Source organism: Lampris incognitus, chromosome 20, assembly GCF_029633865.1.
Source record: "Lampris incognitus isolate fLamInc1 chromosome 20, fLamInc1.hap2, whole genome shotgun sequence".
Taxonomy (NCBI): Eukaryota; Metazoa; Chordata; class Actinopteri; order Lampriformes; family Lampridae; genus Lampris; species Lampris incognitus.
The window spans coordinates 14,201,967-14,221,287 of NC_079230.1; the positions used below are offsets into that span (position 1 = coordinate 14,201,967).

Sequence of the window (19,321 nt, forward strand, 5' to 3'; positions counted from 1 at the left end):
GTCAAAAAATAACATTCATTAAATGTATACTCCTTTTATAAATCTTTATTTTCAAACTGTTATCTGACAATAATGAAAACACCTTCCTGGGTACAAAATGTGGTACACGATGAAGAAGTTACAATATTGATCATCAGTAGTTTGATTTCCTTCACCTTGCTCTCCATAACAACAAACATCTTTTACTAAGACTAAAAAAGGTCTTTAAAACTGGCTTTATTTATCAATCTGTGTATAAGGGTGCTGAATGAACCTCCCTTCACTCTCAATTTGATCAAACTACATCCATCAGTTGCTGCTTTTTAGCACCCACGTTGTACCCCTGGATAAGAACTGACATTCTTTTGAAAGAGACAAAGAAATGAAACTGGTGAAAGAAACCCGTCCACCAAACACGTCTTCCTCTGAGGACAGCTCTGCCCTTTCAACTCCTGAACTTTTTCCAATCATATATTTCAAACGCAGAACAAATCATGACACATAATCAAGATCTTCCCTACCATAACTTCATCACCTCTGCAACGTCTCTTGTATTATACCACAGCCGAAGTCCAGGATAGAGAGGCTGAGTGAAAGAGGTGTTGACTTTGTGGAGGAGGGTTGTTGTGTCCGAGATGCTGTAGAAAGACAAAACACCTGCCTTGTGATCCAGGAACACTCCTACTCTGGAGGTGGAAGGACCTGACACCTCTGTTTCTACACCATTGTGTATGAGCCTGTAACGACACTCAGAGCACCTTAAACTCCAGGACTTGTCATTAAAACCAAACATTGAGACATGTGATGATCTCTTGATGTCTTTGTATGACACTGCTATATCAACCCCACCACTTAATGTCACCTCCCAATAACAACGTCCAGATAAGCCCTCCTGGCACAGCACTTGGCAATAGTCAGTAAACCTGTCTGTATGAAGAGGATAATTCGAGTCTTCCCATGTCAACGTCACCTTCCTGTTCTCCTCTGACAGGGAGAGATTTTGATGGGCAGAGTTCACATCCAGCGTGAGAGGACGACAATCTGATAGAAACGAAGTATTAATGTCAACCTAGTGTCATTTACTTTATAATTGTTGTATTCAGGGGTGCAACGAGGGGGGGGGGTGCAGAGGGTGCAATGCACACAGGCGCCGCATCAGCGGGGACGCCAAAAGTACAGTGTACAGTAAACAATTTCTGGTTCTAGGCCTATTTGTTTTTTAAAAGTTTAATATTTATAAATATTATTACTTAGATGAGAATTTTGGATTAGAATATATACTTACATGCTATATTTTTAATTATTTTATATATATATATATATATATATATATATATATAGTTGCATGTGGTCTTTTGGCGCCCCCGCTGACACAGCGCCTGTGTGCACTGCACCCTCTGCACCCCCCCCCCCCTCGTTGCGCCCCTGGTTGTATTTGTATGTTCCAGTATTTTGCTTACACGGTAAACAGTCTTCTCTGGTCTTTGGTTCTGGTGACAGTAAGACATCTACAGCAGACACTGCAATGAAAAGTACAACAAATACAACACGTTTATAAACTAAATGGGACTGCAAGTGTATAGGGAGGATTTTCTGTGTGTTTCTGTGTGTTTTTCTCGACACTGGATATTCCTTTCAGCTACCTGTAGATGAAATCCTAGGCCATGTGTCCTTCATGATATCATCTAGTTTGTCTCTGAGGTCAGACACAGCATCAGTCACATCTCTGAAGAAACGCGGAGGATGGACAACAATGCTCTGTGATTCCAGAGAACCAGCCGGGAGGGAGAGAGACTTGAATTTCTGGGGTGAGAGAAAGAGAGACGGAGAAAGAGAAAGAAAGATGGAGAAAGTCAGAGAGGGACAAAAAAGAACAAATCCCAAAGCATTGATAAAACGATCAAAACCAATTTAATTGAAGCCAGTTCCTCTGAGTGACAATCTTTTCTGTCTGGAGAACTGCCCTGTTTCATGTTTTCCTGTAAAATAAGGTTTAAGTTAAAATTCTGTGTCTGCAACACACAACGCCTCATCTAACAGGCTGTGATGTCTTGAGTTGATGCAGTTGGAGGACAGTAGGGGGAGATAGAGGACAAGATAGGATGTAAGCGACTGTAAGAGGGGAGAACGAGTGTGACGTGGGTTGTTCAAGGAAAGAAGCGCATGCTAACAGACGCGTGTCTTCGAGCGGTCCCTTAGCAACACAACACAGGTCTTTCACAAAACCCGCTCCATCTGGCTGTGTGGGTCAGTGAGCTGACTGGGCCACCAAGTACAGATTGAGGCTCATCACCTTTACTACAAATCCTTTCCCATCTTTCCTGACACTCTCCACAGACCAACAAGAAACAAAAGAAGAGGTACATTTACACCAAGAATCACTATTATTTCATGAAAGAAAAATGTCCCAGACAAACATCGGCCTCGCCAGGTCATTTTGCCGGGGCTTAAGCCCCGAACGTTTTGAGTGTAGCCCCGAATATAATTTCAAATGTAATTCTGTATGAAGCCCGACAAAAAAAAACTAACGTGTGGATGTCCGACAGTCTTCGTAACTGTAAAATCATTCAATCTAATGCCAAGTCAGCAATGTAATGTTTAAATTCCTTTATGAACTTGTTCAGCTTCCATGCTTGGCAATCATAACTATCTAAGGCAATACTACACTTCTCCGGGGGTTTTTTCTCCCTTTCTTTCAACCCACAACCACTTAAAACAAAATGCACCAACAGCGCCCCTCAATGAATAAAACAAAACAACAACAAATTACAACACAAGAAGCACCACATGCATTATAAACCATAACATTACAGTAACATAACAGCCTGTTAAAAAAAAGCAGGTCTCTATACTAACTCCCTCTGTGTGTGTGTGTGTGTGTGTGTGTGTGCGCGCGCGCGCGCGCGTGTGTGATAGCGCTGAGTGACGTGACCCAAGTTAAAGCAGGAAGAGACGAGTGGAGGAGAAATGGCAGAGCATGCAGGAACAAAACAACTCAACCTTTTTGGATTTTTCCAAAAGAGAAGGAAGGGTAAGAATTTAGCCTATGTAGTACCTTTTTTAATAATGGTTGAAATTGCCTGTTGATTTATGATATGACGCAACAGGCATAGAGAGGACAGAGAGGCAGCAGCAGATGATGGAGACAGGAGAGCAGCAGATGGTGATGAGAAGAGAGGGATCAGCAGATGATGGCGAGAGAGAAGAGAGGGAGCAGCAGATGTGAGCAGAAGAGAGGGAGCAGCAGATGATGGAGAGAAGAGAGGGAGCAGCAGATGTGAGCAGAAGAGAGGGAGCAGCAGATGATGGAGAGAAGAGAGGGAGCAGCAGATGATGGCGAGAGAGAAGAGAGGGAGCAGCAGATGTGAGCAGAAGAGAGGGAGCAGCAGATGTGAGCAGAAGAGAGGGAGCAGCAGATGATGGAGAGAGAGAAGAGAGGGAGCAGCAGGTGATGGCGAGAGAGAAGAGGGAGCAGCAGATGATTGAGAGTTAAAAAGTGCAGCACTACACTGCATGAACTGTATCTGAAAATTGTGTGTGTGTGCGGGAAGGGGTGGGGAAGACATTTTAATATCCCAATAAACTAATGTTAAAATAAATACATTTAACTTTTTTCTCTAGTCTGGTAGCATGACAACAAATGTTTAATGATAGCAGTTGTGAAGTATTCTACTTCTACTCAAAACTAATACTAATTACTGACAACTACTAATATCTTTAACATCTTTTATTTCTGATTTTTCCTTTTCTCCAATTTAGTGGCCAGTCGATCCCTATTTTAGTTCGAACCCCCACCCTCGTACTGCGTGCGTTCGCCAACTGCATCTCTCCGGCCGGCAGTCTCAAAGGAGACGCCTCGCCACTTTCATGATGAGGCGAATCCAGGCCGAACCACTGCTTTCTCCGACACACACACAGACGCATTCATATGACGAACACAAGCTGACTTCGCCCCCCCTCCTGAAGACAGTGTTGCCAATTATTGCTGCTTCATCGAGTCCGGCCATAGTCGGATCTGACAAGACCGGGGCGTGACCCCCGGTCCCCAGTGGGCAACTGCATCGACACAGTTGATGCTTAGACCGCTACACCACCGGGGACTTCTGTCTTTAACATCTTAATTCATAATTAATCTGGGGAGTAAACAACAGTTTTTGAGGTACACATTTCAATTTTTCACTGATTAAAACATGTACTTTGAATGTAAATAAGGTGCCAGAGTGCATAAAAAAGCATCAAAACAAAGCTTGTTTATCAAAACATTTTTACGGGGGAGGATCCCCCCGGAACCCCCTACAGAAGTCCGGGATGAGCCCCGAATGTCCTCAAATCCTGGAAATGCCTCTGCATACATTTTAAGATTGGCTTGTTCGAGTGGCGCTCGGTTTCCACCACCCTGAAAAGGAGAATCTGTGGCACCTGAATGAAATAGATGTGGTCGTCAGTGTGTGACAGCTGCTCCAGCTCAGAATCGCTCCTCCTCCACTTTTCTATCTCCTCCTCCAGTTGCAGAAGAAGCTCTTCAGCCTGACTGACTGCAGTCTTCTCCTGGGCTCTGATGAGCTCCTTCACCTCACTGCGCCTCCTCTCAATAGAGGCCATCAGCTCAGTGAAGATCCTCTCACTGTCCTCCAATGCGGTCTGTGCAGAGCTCTGTCAGTAGAAAGATACAAACACCTGCCTGGTAAAGAACCTGCATTTCATTTAAGAAGAAGGGCCAGATGGATCTTAAATGTGCACGTGACTAATATGAACTTCTATTCCAGTCCTTTCTTCTGCCTCTGATACATTTTAAACTGTATTTGTATCACACCTCATTTAAATTGATCGTTGCCAATCTCTTACCAAATAAACTCAATCACAATAAGACAATAAAACAAAAAGGGTGATATGGGGTGAAAACGTGGCAAAACACCTTGTGTAAACATTTTGTTCAAATAGGGACTCTCTTCATACAACAGAATATACAGGTGCATCTCAAAAAATTAGAATATTGTGGAAAAACTCATTATTTTCTGTAATTTTAACTCAACAAGTTAAACTTTAATATCTTCTAGATTCATTACACATAAAGTGAAATATGTCAAGCCTTTTTGTTTTAATCTTGATGATTACGGCTTATAGCTCAGGAAAATAAAAAATCCAGTATCTCACAATATTAGAATATTACATAAGACCAATCAAAAAAAGGATTTATAATACAGAAATGTCGACCTTCTGAAAAGTATGTTCATTCATGCACTCAATACTTGGTCGGCTCTCTTTTTGCATGAATTACTGCATCAGTGCGGGATGGCATGGAGGCAGTCAGCCTGTGGCACTGCTGAGGTGTTATGGAAGCCCAGGTTGCTTTGATAGCAGCCTACAGCTCGTCTGCATTGTTGGGTCTGGTGTCTCTCATCTTCCTCTTGACAATAGGTTCAGGTCAGGTGAGTTGGCCGGCCAATCAAGCACAGTAATACCATGGTAGTTTTGGCACTGTAGGCAGGTGCTAAGTCCTGCTGGAAAATGAAATCAGCATCTCCATAAAGCTTGTCAGCAGACAGAAGCATGAAGTACTCTAAAATCTCCTGGTAGACCGCTGCATTGACTCTGAGCTTGATGAAACACAGTGGACTAACACCAGCAGACAACATCGCACCCCAAATCATCACCAACTGTGGAAACTTCACACTGGACTTCAAGCAACTTGGATTCTGTGCCTCTCCACTCTTCCTCCAGACCCTGGGACTTTGGTTTCCAAATGAAATGCAACATTTACTTTCATCTGAAAAGAGGACTTTAGACCACTGACCAATGGTCCAGTTCTTTTTCTCCTTAGCCCAGGTAAGACACTTCTGACATTGTCTCTGGTTCAGGAGTGGCTTGACACAACTAGGAATGTGATACTTGTAGCCCAGTTCCTGGGCACGTCTGTGCGTGGTGGCTCTTGATGTACTGACTCCAGCGTCAGTCCACTCCTTGTGAAGCTCCCCCAAGTTCTTGAATCGGCCTTGCTTTACAATCCTCTCAAGGCTGCGGTCATCCCTGTGGCTTGTGCACCTTTTCCTAACACACTTTTCCCTTCCAGTCAACTTTCCATGGATATGCTTTGATACAGAACTCTGCGAACAGCCAGTCCTTTCAGCAATGACCCTCTGTGGCTTATGGGGTATTGTCAAGAGGAAGATGAGAGACACCAGACCCAACAATGCAGACGAGCTGAAGGCCGCTATCAAAGCAACCTGGGCTTCCATAACACCTCAGCAGTGCCACAGGCTGATTGCCTCCACGCCACGCCGCATTGATGCAGTAATTGCAGTAATGCAGCAAAAGGAGGCGCAATTAAGTATTGAGTGCATGAATGAACATACTTTTCAGAAGGTCGACATTTCTGTATTATAAATCCTTTTTTGATTGGTCTTATGTAATGTTCTACTATTTTGAGATACTGGATTTTTGATTTTCATGAGCTGTAAGCCGTAATCATCAAGATTAAAACAAAAAAGGCCTGACATATTTCACTTTATGTGTAATGAATCTAGAATATATGAAATTTTCACTTTTTGAATTAAATTACGGAAAAAATTTAACTTTTCCACAATATTCTAATTTTTTGAGATGCACCTGTATTTGTTCCATCATCTCTGCCAACCGTTGTTAGGAGAGAGGCCAACATGGTCATTCGTCAGTTTACCAGACAAACAATATTCCATTTTCTTCACCTTCAGATCCTCCACAGCCTGTCTCAGCTTCTCAATCTCCTTCTCTCTCTCCTGGATTCTCTGCTGGGCTTTCTGACGACTAACATCCAGCTGTTTCTGGAAGAAAATGTACCAAAATATTGCAGCTGTGCAAAGGGGGGAAGGAAGAGGTAAGCATTTCGGTGTCAATCAGTAGTTTTTAAGACAACACAGGCAGCCTCGGCTTTTAGATGTGCTGAATATTCTGTGTTAAGAAACTGAAGGTTTCACATATACAAACCAAGCCTATTCTTCATGTAACCTCACAGGACTGCCTCTTGTTTGCTGGTGATCAACAAGTTGTGGGGGTCCTACCTGTTTCTCAGCCCTTTCTGCTGCAGCCGACACTGTATCGTGGCCTTTATGTTCATCCATGGTGCACAGATAGCAGATACACTGCTGGTCTGTACGACAGCACACCTCCATCAGCTTGTCATGACTGGAGCACATCTTCTCCTGCAGTTGGGCCGTGGCAGAGACCAGCTTGTGCTTCTTCAGCACAGGAACAGTGTAGTGAGGCTGGAGGTGAGTGGAGCAGAGGGAGGCCAAGCACGTTGAACAGGTCTTAAGTGCTTTGCGGAGTCGAGTCCCTGTGCAGAAATCACAGGCCACATCTGTGGGGCCAGCGTAGGACACATCTGCAGAGGGAGAGGCCTGCTGGTTCCCTGTTGTCTTCAGATTCTCCACAATCTGAAATATTAATATCCTGTTTTAAAGGAATTATCTGCTGTGGTCATGATAAAATGTACTACTACTATGATCACTACTTATAATTATAATAATGATAACAAAGAAAATGTCATGATCAACATCACTACAATGATAATGTTGTTAAGTTAGAATCAAGTGAGGAACAAAACAAAGAAACATTTCGGTAATAAATAAGGCATGGGAAAACAGTAATATAAGGAGTAAAATAGCATAGAGAACAAATACAAAAATGAAAAACGAAAGCCACTTTATTTCACATTATGAGTTTGTTCTCTGTATTTAAACCATCCTATTGTATAGGAGCAGTGGGCAGCTGCAGCACCGAGGACCAACTCCAGTTCTTTTTTCCATCACCTTGGTCAGGGGCACAGACAGGAGTATTAACCCTAACAGGCATGTCTTTTTGATGGTGGGAGAAAACTGGCGCACCCAGAGGAAACCCACACAGACACTGAGAAAACATGCAAACTCCACACAGACCGGACCTGGGACAGCCTGGGGTTTGAACCCAGGACCTTCTTGCCGTGAGGCAACAGTGCTAACCACTGGGCCCCCATATATTCAAAATATAAGTAAAAATGAGTTGAAAGAGGAATGAAATCAACAGAATAGCCCAAGGATCTAAAGCGTCATTTGGGTACTCCTGGGATAACAAAACCAAAAGCTAGTCCAACACCTCTGTAATAATATTACATTTCAATGAATTGAAGATATAAATTACTAAAATATCCATCCATCCATTATCTTAACCGCTTATCGTATGGCTACAAGTATTTCTTTTGCCAGCAGCACAATAACTGCCATGTCTGCCTCTTATAAATGACTTTTCTCTTCCTATCGGTCTCACCTGAGCCAGCACGTTGTTCTTCACAAGGGCAGGCCTCGGGCTGAAGATCTGTCTGCACTGAGGACAGCTGCACACTCCCTTCTCCTCATCCGTGTCCCAGTGGCTCTCTATACAGTCTTTACAGTAACTGTGTCCACAGAGAAGAGTGACTGGCTGGTTGAAGAGGTCCAGACACACTGAACAACACAACTGATCTCTGTCCAGCAACAATCCCTGCTCCTGCTGCTCAGCCATTTTACTGACAGCCTCTCTCACACTGACAGAAAAGAGCAGACAACAGTTTCGTTTTCTCTGAAAAGACGTTGGCAGCTGAATGGGAGGGACTTCCTTGTTCTGTCCAGAGGGAGGAGCTTTACAGGGAGAACAGAGGCAAGCAGGGGACAGAGTTAAAAAGTCCATCACCAAACAAAATGTTTATATACACATTCTTGACACAAAAAATTTTTTTTCTTTGAACACAACTTTTCTAATTCAACGTGTATACTGGTGTAAGCATATAAAATTAAAGTACATTTAATAAGGAAGTACAGTCCACAGTACTGGAAACATGACAGACATGTTGCTGTTACTGGGACATATTAACACATCAGTGAAGCCACTAATACAAACTTAAACACATGTTCACCTGCAAAACATGTACAGGGATGCACAAAGTTGAGCCACAGCCACTTCTGTCTGTCTCTCTCTTTCTCTCTGTCACATAGACACACACACACTGCATAAAACATAGGTTTTATTTAAAGATTATCAGGAACAAAACATCAGTTTATTTAACATTACAGAGAAATCATCAATAAGCAGGAGTCTGACTTGTATAGTGTTGAAGTCATACATCATAAACATTTCTCTAAAACACACAATCATCACTTGAATCCAGTAAATTCTACATCTGAACCTAAAAGGGATTTCAGAGAGAAGGAGAGAGAAGGGGGTAACTAATAGCAGGGTGAAGTCTTTTAAAACCTCATCTGATCCATCGAGGTTTGTCCTGTTCTGATGTGGATGTTATTGTTCAGCGTCTAGCTATTAAATATGAATCACACACAATCTTCCATTTGGATGTCTACACACCCCTTTTTTAAGCTTCCCGTCTGTCTAAAACAGATTCTACTGATTTGAATAACAACAAAAAAGCTGTGAGTCGATAAATAACATCCATTTAATGTAATGCTTGGACTTGTCTCCACTGTTTCGTGTACAGATCCTTCTCCGAGAAGTCACCAGGGGGTGGTGGGACTCCAGTCTATTGCGTGAGGAGCATTGATGGAGAGAGTATCAGGGGGTTGTCCGTGTTGTTGGATACTGGTACAAGTGGTCAAGCATTCATAATGACAGTGACTTCCGCCATTAATGTAGAGAGCACTCCAAGGGTGAGGGGAGTGTTTGGTTGGAGTAACATATAATCTAAGATTATTCTCGCAGTGCCTATCATTCTCTCCCAAGAGCCCCCCCCCCCCCCCCCATGGGAAGTGTGTGGGGAGTTGAACTCCCAGACACATCCCTGCTCACAAAGATAGCCTTGAATAATTGGGTCCAGCAAGCTTCTGCCCATCCCGAGTTCCTTGCTTGCGCGGGTGAAGTTAGTTCCACAGTCGGACCTCAAATGCTTAACCGGTCCTCTAATGACGAAGAAACGCCTCAGTGCATTTATGCAGCTCGATGGGTCCATGGACTCTTATCAGCTCAACATGAACTGCTCTTGAACTCTTACAAATGAACATGATGGCCCATCTCTTGCCTCCTGCCTGTCCTCCTCGGGTCCGTTTAGCTGCAACTGACCAAGGACCAAAGACATCTAGTCCCACATATGTAAATGGAGGACACACCTGAAGGCGTTCGGAAGGTTAAGTCCGCCATGTTTTGTTCGTGGACCTTCCCTCTGAGCTTCCTGCATGTCACACAGATGTGGAGCACTAAGTTTATGAGTCTTTTGCCACCCAAGACCCATAGTCCTGCTGCCCTTACTGCTCCCTCTGTAATGTGACGACCTTGGTGCTTCACTTGTTCGTGATGGTGGCGTGTCAGCAATAGGGATACATGGCTGTCTTTACGCAAAATTATAGAATGCCTTTCACCAGTCTCCATGTTGGAGTGTTGTAGCCGGCCTCCGACACAGATCAAGTTTTCCTCGATGACCGGGCTGAGCTTTTTTTGGGAATCGGTTTTTGCGCTTGGAGAGCTACAAGTTCCTTTGTGAAGGCTGACCTTGGTGATGCTTGAAGGACAACATGCATTGCTTGGTCCAGTTCCTCTAGGGTGCAAGGACATTTACACCTGTGCCACCCTTTGCACTTACTGTCTTTGTTCGTCTGTTTGTTGGATCTGGTGATGTGGATGAGGAAGGCAATGCCTCTGAGGAGAGAGGGAGACTGGGAAAGTGTTGGAAGTGGTCTGGGGTGAGTATCTCCTCACTCAGTTAAGTATTGTAAGTCTTTACCTCTGGTCTGATTTCCATGTTGTTTTCCGGGTCTATTAGGTTGAATTTTTCACTTATTTGTGCTTTTTCAGTGGGTGGTGATATCAGGAAAGATGGTCCAGAGAACCAGCTGGTCTGCGCCAGGCAAGATGCAGGTAGGGACCTTGATGCATGGTCAGCAGAATTTTCCTCGGAGTGAACATAATGCCATTGCTCTGGTTTTGATGACTGGCATATACATTGGACCCTGTTGTGGACAAAGATGTAGAATCTCTTGGTCGCATGATGGACGTAACCAAGGATTACCTTACTGTCGCTATAGAAGTTTATAGCATCGAGCTTGACATCTAGTTCATCTCAGATGAGATCCACCATCTCGATGGCTAAGACAGCCACGCACAATTCCAATCATGGGATGGTAGGTTCAGATTGGGTGTTAGCCTCGCGTTACCCATGACAAATCCAACTTCAGTTTTCCATCTTTTTGGACTGTCTTCAGGTATGCAACAGCTCCAATTGCTTTCTTCAAGGTGTGTCTCTCCAGTTTGGTAGAGGTTGCAGTGCTCCCTTGGTGCATGAAGCAGGGATTATTCCATTTTTTGGCTTCATAAAACACGAATCTGCAGAAGTACCGACTATTTTTCTCTTCTTTGTATCTCAAGCCAGTGGACAACCATTTCCCCTGAAGTCCAAAAAGTCATTTTTCTGAGATTGGCGAGATGCCTCGTGAGATGTCCAAATACGACAGACACACGAGATAGCCATCTTCCTTGGCACCAAGGATTTCAGTCAGCAAGTCACCGAGCTCGCGAAGCTTGACATGGTCTCTGGTGGTGAGCTTTGGGAAACTCTCCAACCGCTGAAAAAGTGACTTCTCCATAATCTCTGGGGCGGCGTAACACTCGTGGAGACATTCCCAAGCTTTGTGTGGCTCCTCAGTGGGATTGCCAACATACACTGAGCATATGCATTTTACGTATTCACATGACTCCTTGCCAAGCCACTTTATCATGAGGTCGAGCTGCTGGGCTGCACTCAAATGAATGCCACTGACTGTATTGGTGAATGAGGCATACCATGCGGAGTAGTTTTCAGGCTTGTCATCAAATTGGTACAGGCCTGAGGTTGCGAGATCTCGTCTGGCTAAGTACTGTGCCAAGGGTTCCGCTACAGGTGTTGGGGTGGCTAGAGAAGCTTGTTTGGGGATATTGGGCTGAGCGTGAACCTTCATTCGTTCAGGAGTGTATGGTGGAAAGTTTTTGTTCATGTGTTGAGGTAAGTATGGTTGACTGTTCTTGTTGGAATTGGATTCTGGCCATTGGATTTCTGTCTTGACTTGGTTTTTTTTTGCTGGTGAAGGCAAGTATACATCATCGGCTGGTTTAAATTCAGTTTTAATGTTACCTAATGATGGTTGCATGATGTCTTCTGCATGTGACTGCTTTGTTATGAAGCTCTTGTCCATTTCCATACTGGATGGGCCCGCAACAGGTGAGTGTGGAGTGAGCACATTGTTTCAGGGCATTTTGTGAACGGACATATTCACTTGTACGTTCAACTTTATTTTCAGACTCAGTTGCTGCAGCTTCATCTATAACTTGCGAACCTTCTGCCATTTCCAAAACTTGTGCTTCCACTGCTGTTGCTTCTGCCTCACATTGTAGCTGTAGCACTTCTAGCTCTGCGTTTATTTGTTTTTTCGAACTGTGCTTCAGCATATATTCTTTTTTTCAGCGTCACTAGCACTTGCCTCCAAATCCTTATTAGCCGACTCTAGCTTCAGCTGCTGTGATGCATATGCTGCTCTTATCCCACTACCTCGGCCTTAGCCCGGGCACGTCCTACTGTACTGGATGAAGAGGCTGATGATCTTACACTTGCGGTTGATGATTTTACACTTTTGGAAGCCATTTTGATACTTTGCAAATACTGATCTCTTCTTTCTTTTCACTTCAGTGTTCTCAAAAGGTCGTTAAAACCACAGACTAAACACGACGCTAAACTCCATTCAAAATGAAGAAAGAGTCGTCGTCATAGGTGCAGAAACATTTACTAGTTACTCCTTCACAATGACATGGAGTGAAAACTGCAGGATGATAAAAATACAGAAAAGGAAAACACACTAAGTCTTGTGTTGTTTCTTACAAACTTAGAATTGTACTGGAATTAGTATTATGAAGGCATGAATTACCTTGTATATACTTACAAATGCAAAGTTTTAAAAAAAAAATGTTTAACAGTTTATTTTTATTGGTTTTCTCATATACAGAGTAGTTTACAGTAGAAAACATAAAGTTGAATTATCAAGGATACGAGAAAAAAAGATTCAACATGATAAGGTAATAATATCCCAAGACCAGCCCCCCCCCACCCCCACCCCTTCCACCAGACAAGGGCCATAATAGAGGTAATGGAGTCAAAAAGAAAAGAAATTTTAAAAAAAACAATAATAATAATAAACATACATACATTCACACATACATACATACATACATACACACACACACACACACACACACACACATAGGTAAATGAATTAAATAATAATAGTAAAGTAAGAAAAAAGCAATTAATAGTTACAATAATAATTGTAAAAATGAATAAGAAGAGTAGGGGGGAGAGGGGGCAACCCTGTCTGGTGTCGCGTGATAGGGAAAAAGGTGGCGATATAACAGCATTGTTCTGTATTCTGGCAGAAGGGTTAAGATACAGCATGTGTATCAACCTTAGTATATATGGGCCGAAATTCATTCTGCGAAGGACCGCGAAGAGAAAGCGCCACTCTACACGATCAAAAGCCTCCTCTGCATCTAGTGAGACAGCTATGATCGGTTTTTCCATGGATTTGGCGCAGTGCAGTATGTTAAGGAATCTCCTTACATTGTCTGTTAAGGAACGATTCTGTATGAATCCAGTCTGGTCTGTACTGATGAGTGCAGGAATTACTCTCACAAACCGAGTGGTTATAATTTTGGTTAATATTTTATATTCAGATGAAAAAAGTGAGATTGGCCTACATGATTTGCACAGATTAGGGTCCTTCCCTGGTTTTGGTAAAACTATAAGAAGGGCCTGCTCCAGGGATTCAGGTAACCAGTTATTTACTACGGAATGACTTAGCGTGTCTAGAAGAGGGTCTATTCATTTATTGGCAAATGTTGGGAAGAAATATATTGAGAATCCATCAAGCCCTGGAGCTTTACCCGAGGGCAATTGTGCCATAGCGTCTAATACCTCTTGTTTGGTTATCTCACGATCGAGATCTCCTTTCACTGTTTCTAATAGCTTAGGGATATCGAGATTGTCTAGAAATTCAGACATGTCCTGTGTCTTCTCACCCTGCAAGGAGTAAAGAGATTTGTAGAAGTCTAAAAAATTTTGATTTATGAGCGTTGGGTTGCAGACCAACTCCCCGCCATCATGCCGCTTAATGGCAGGAATACATCTAGTCACTTCCTCCCTTCTTATCTGCCATGCTAACAATTTCCCTGCTTTATCACCTTGTTCATAATAGTGTTGTTTCAACCGAGCCATCACTTTCTCCGCCTCCCATGTAGTAATAGTGTTGTATTCCACCTTTTTGATAATCAACTGATCTAAAATTGCCTGTGATTGTGACCAAAAGTGTTGCTTTCAAGTTCATTGATGTCCCTCTCTAACGAGTTTAGATTGAATTGATACTGAGGGGTTTTCCAGGAACAGTAACTAATTATGGTACCTCTTATAAAAGCTTTGAGGGCCTCCGAAACGATAGATGGAGAAGCAGAACTTTTTTTTGACATTAAGTACCAGTCCAGGAGTTCATTAATTATTTTGATAAAGGCCCTCTGATTGATGAGGTGGTTGGGGAATCTCCAGCGTTTGGAGTTTGTATGGGGGCCCTTAATAGCCATTTGAAGCAAAAGGGGTGCATGGTCTGAGTGTGTCTTGGCTAAATATTCACAGGATGAGACAAGGTGGATTTCTGCTGTGTGAATACAGAAGGTATCAATCCTAGATTAGTTGTTGTGCATATGCAAGGACAAGCTATATTCACATTGAAATGTATGTCCTTTCCACCAAATATCGAGTAAAGATAGGTCTAAAAGTTATTTTTAAGGGCTTTAGCTGCTGAAGTTAAAGGTCTAGGAGTGGAGGAGGACCTGTCCATAATGGGGTCTATTACCAGATTGAGATCGCCACTAATTATAAACTCCGAGGGGGTGCATGATAATTTAAGGAAGAGATTCACATAGAACTTAGGGTCATCTTGGTTTGGGCCATAGATGTTAAGCATACTGATCAACTGATCTCCAATATACCCCCTGACTAAAATATATCTGCCCTCCCTATCTTTCTCTACCTGTTCTGCTTGGACGGGAACCCCTTTCCTTATCAGAATAGCCACCCCCTTGCAAGAGAAGTAAAAGAGGAATAAAATATTTGGCCTTGCCACTGTTTCCCCCATTTGCAATGCTCTATGACATTTAGGTGAGACTCTTGTAGATAAACCCCATCAATTTTATGCCTTCTGAGGAAACAGAGGATTTTACGTCACTTGGTCGGTTGGTTAAGTCCGTTACTGTCCCAGCTTAAAAACGTAAATGTTATGGCTGCGCACATGTGGTTGTTATGGATACAGTTGGTAGATCACAGCAGCTAGAATTATAGCATGATAACCGAAAACATGGTTTGGCTGTAGACTGAATAAAAAAAGCAGAAATGAAAAAAAAACAAAAACAATAAGTACAAGAATTTTGGTGGGTCAAGTTCAAATAAAAGAACTGCCCTGTCTGCTACCCACCCTCTCCCCCTCAAAACCCACCCACCCCGTAAGAACAGAAACAGGCCTATATTTCTTCCCAATGTCATGTGTATGCAATGTCAACATACAGTACCCTAGCAAGTGAAACCAAGCTGCCTAAAATAAATCAGAGTATTTATTAACCAAGTAGGGATAACTCAACAACCAACAACAACAAACAGGGTTCATGCAATCTTTCACCAATGATTTTCAATGACTTTTCCATGACTTCTCCACAACCTTTAACTGAGTTTCCATGACCAAAAAGAAAAAAAAAGACTTAATTGTTCACTGATAATTATTTATTGTAGCACCAAGTAAATTTAGGTTTGCGTTTCAAACGTGTGGTGTCTCTCTAAAACAAATCTTTGCAGAGTATTTCCTTGTATTCACTTTTAACAAAATAAATACATAATACTTATATCTAAAATGAAATAAAACAATTCTCCCAAAAACTCAATAGTGTGAAATAAATTGCAAACAGTTTCACAGCAAATATAAACACAAGTAATAAAACTCACACTAAATAAATAACAAAATAACTGGGATCAAGACTACTAACTTAAAATACGTTTCACTCTGACATATGTGACGTCTGGAACTCAATGTGGAACAAGTCTTTGTAGTTTGTGTCCTTGTATTAAAATTTACGGCAACAGTCGCATGGCACGTTAATACTTCATCTCAGCAAGCTTCTCATCAATTTGCTTTTCAAGGTCTTAAAGAGATGGCTTCTTTTCTTTGACAGTGCGGCGAAAATTGTCAGATTTTGTGATAAATCAGATTACCAGTGGATTCAGCTTTGTTGGTATACTCATCAGCCGACTTCTGCAGTGCACCGATGTCGTTCTGTACTCTGGACCTCTTCTTTTTAAGTTCATCCAGCTCATCTGCAAGAGCCTTTCAAGAGCCTTTATTTTTTGCACATTCTTATCCTTGTCATTGGCCCTCTTCTGGTCATCCAAGTAGCTGTGGCACCTTTGTCTAGCTACTCTCTCAAAGAAGATGTTTTCATTTATATCTTTCGGGTCCATACATAGTCTGAGGTCACCATTCTTTTTTTTTTGCGCACACCATGGAGTTGACCCAATCTATTGGTTCCTCAGCCTTCTTTATCACACCAAGCACTGTCATCCTGTCCAACTCTTTTTTTTAGGCAGTCTCTTAGTGGTGTTGGAACTCTTCAAGCAGCATACACGACTGGCTGTGCATTTTCTTTCAGCTGGATTTTGTATGTGAATGGCAATACACCAAAACCTTTGAAAACATCTGCAAAGTTCTGTATATTGGAGTCAACAGAGTCACTTGGTGTGCTCAAGGCTGTGTTGATGCAGTACACTCTTCTCACCAGCCCCAAATCTTCACAGGCTTTATCGCCCAATAGTAACTCAAGTCCTTCAGAAACAACAGAGAAGAGTAGGTGGCGTTTTATTTTTCACCATTACTTTCAGCTTGCATGTGCCTAAACACTCGATTCTCTGTCCATTGTAGTCTTTCATTGTAGGTGCTTTTCTCTGTATTTTGGGCCTATCTTTCATTTCTTTTATGTCAGACTTGCTGATCAGGTTTGCTTTTGCACCAGTGTCCAGTTTCATTGTGACTAAAGTCCCGTTGATTTACAGACGTGCTATCCATTTGTCTTCTCTCACAGCATTAATTTCTTTCTCTGGCTAATTTTCACAGTTCACTATGCCAACAAAAAATGTCTCACTTAGATCAGTGTCATCCACAATGTTTACAGAGTTTCCTTTATTCCCCTCTTTTCTTTTTGAGAAGCACTGCCAAGCAAAATTATGCTTTCCCTGGCAGTTAAGAGCATTGCTTAGCAAAGGCTGGCCACTGTCTTGGCTTGTGCTGTGAACCGCAGCGTTTGCAGCTGAACACCCCGTCGTCTGTCCGCTGTGCAGGCCGGGTCAGTGGGCGTCTTCTTCCTTGGCTTGAGACCGCACCAACAGCCACGCAGTCACTCACGGTCACCGTGCCCGCCGCCATCTCGCTGAACTTCCTCACATGCACATGGGACAGCGCATTCGCCTGGCATATCTTAATAGCTCCCTCTAGCGTTAGCTCCGTTCCCCTCAGTAGCCTTTCTCTGACCTTTTTACCCTCCACTCCAAAAACTAGCTGGTCCCGGATCGTGGAGTCTTTCAGTGTAGCAACGTTGCATGACGGTGCTTTTAGCTTCAGGTCAGTCAGAAAGCTACCAAAAGGCTCATGTTGTTGCTGCAGACGTTAACGAAATACATACCTCTCGCATGTTTCATTTTTCTTAGGACAGCAGTGAGCCTCAAATTTATCGAACACTTTATCGTGTTTCTCTTTGTCATCTTCATTTTCATACACGAAAGTATTGTACACTTCAGTGCCTTGTGGGCCTGCTATTGTTAGCAGTAACGCTACTTGAGCCCCCCCCCCCCCCAAGCGCAACGGACACTGCCGCGGTCTGCCCACATTCAGGTCATTGGTCGGGACTAACCTCTTCAGACTTCATCTGTGATTTATGATGTTTGTTTTTCTTTCCCTTTTATATCTGTCCAAGTGGGAGAGTACTGCTGGCGTCTTGTGTGGCTGCCGCTTCTCCCTCTCGTAGCCCCCCTTCCCATCCACCCCTGCATGTCTGCGTTAGGTTTATCTGTCGTCTTGTTTATTGTAAAGTGGCTGTGAGTATTAGAAAAGCGCTGTACAAGTTTAATTTATTATTATTATTATTACCTTCCTAGTATCCGGCTTTGTTTCCAGTCCCATGGCCACAAGGTACAGTTGAAACTGTTGCTTGAAGGTCCGCCATTTGCTGTCGACATTCCCGGTCAGTTTCAAATACTGCTGTGGTTTTAAGGAATCCATGTCGCTCGTCACAATTTACACCTCACTGTAGTTTCCCTCCTGGTACCATGTTTTGTTTGTTGTTTTAAATGAATGGACCGAGACCTTTTCCAAATTCACGACGAAGCTTTTATTTATCCCATAAACCAGACTCCCTGTCGTACGTCCCGACCTCTGACCTCAGCACGTCACTAGCCTGCAACATAACATCTAGGATCCTGGGTAACGCAGTTCCTAACAAAGGCATATATAACAACACAGATTGTTCAACACAAACTTGGAAAGTAAGGGGATGCCTGAGGAGTGGAGAGGAAGCATACTGGTACCGACTTTAAAGAACAAGGGCGATGTGAAGAACTGTAGCAACTACAGAGCTATAAAGTTAATCAGCCACAGCATGAAGATATGGGAAAGAGTAAGAGAAGCTAGGTTAAGAGGAGAGGTGATGATTAGTGAGCAGCAGTATGGTTTCATGCCACGAAAGAGCACCACAGATGAGATATTTGCTTTGAGAATTTTGATTGAGAAGTAAGAGGAAGTCGGGATTTGCAGAGAAGTATGTAGGAGTGGTGCAGGATATGTATGAGGGAAGTGTGACAGTGGTGAGGTGTGCGGTTCGAATGACAGGTGGGTTCAAGGTGGAGTTGGGATTACATCAAGGATCGGCTCTGAGCCCTTTCTTGTTTGCAATGGTGATGGACAGGTTGACAGACGATATCAGGCAGTAGACTCCGTGGACTATGACGTTTGCGGAAGACATTGTGATCTGTAGTGAGAGTAGGATGCAAGTTGAAGCAAATCTGGAGAGGTGGCGGTATGCAGTGGAGAGAAGAGGAATGAAAGTCAGCAGGAGCAAGACGGAATACCTATGCGTGAATGAGAGGGAGGCCAATGGAATGGTGAGGATACAAGGAGCAGAGGTGACGAAGGCATATGAGTTTAAATACTTGGGGTCAACTGTCCAAAGTAATGGGGAGTGCAGAACAGATGTGAAGAAGAGAGTGCAGGTGTTACCAGCCTAGACCTAGGGGAATCTGGGC

General features: G+C 43.0%; 1 protein-coding gene across 2 annotated transcripts; it reads right to left on the minus strand.

The window, feature by feature from the left end:
• Positions 1 to 35: 35 nt before the first annotated feature.
• Positions 36 to 18,184, minus strand: LOC130131014 (E3 ubiquitin/ISG15 ligase TRIM25-like). Of its 2 annotated transcripts, none has more exons than XM_056300871.1 (8): positions 18,171 to 18,184; positions 8,260 to 8,609; positions 7,017 to 7,391; positions 6,684 to 6,779; positions 4,399 to 4,632; positions 1,623 to 1,782; positions 1,440 to 1,499; positions 36 to 1,020 (listed from the first exon to the last, which is right to left on the minus strand). In XM_056300871.1, exons 2-8 carry the CDS (start codon positions 8,491 to 8,493, stop codon positions 497 to 499), a joined length of 1,683 nt encoding a protein of 560 aa, XP_056156846.1. In that variant the 5' UTR covers positions 8,494 to 8,609; positions 18,171 to 18,184; the 3' UTR covers positions 36 to 496. The 2 variants fall into 2 exon arrangements, with proteins under 2 accessions (XP_056156846.1, XP_056156847.1); XM_056300872.1 differs by having other exon boundaries at positions 772 to 963; positions 1,442 to 1,499.
• Between the last annotated feature and the right edge of the window lie 1,137 nt (positions 18,185 to 19,321).

Coding starts and splice junctions, on each gene's coding strand:
- LOC130131014 (XM_056300871.1), bottom strand. CDS start 8,493: ATGGCTGAGCAGCAGGAGCAGGGATTGTTGCTGGACAGAGATCAGTTG. Junction 4,633..6,683: donor AGGCTGTGGAGGATCTGAAG/GTGAAGAAAATG, acceptor TTCTACTGACAG/AGCTCTGCACAGACCGCATT. Junction 1,783..4,398: donor ACCACATCTATTTCATTCAG/GTGCCACAGATT, acceptor CTCTCACCCCAG/AAATTCAAGTCTCTCTCCCT.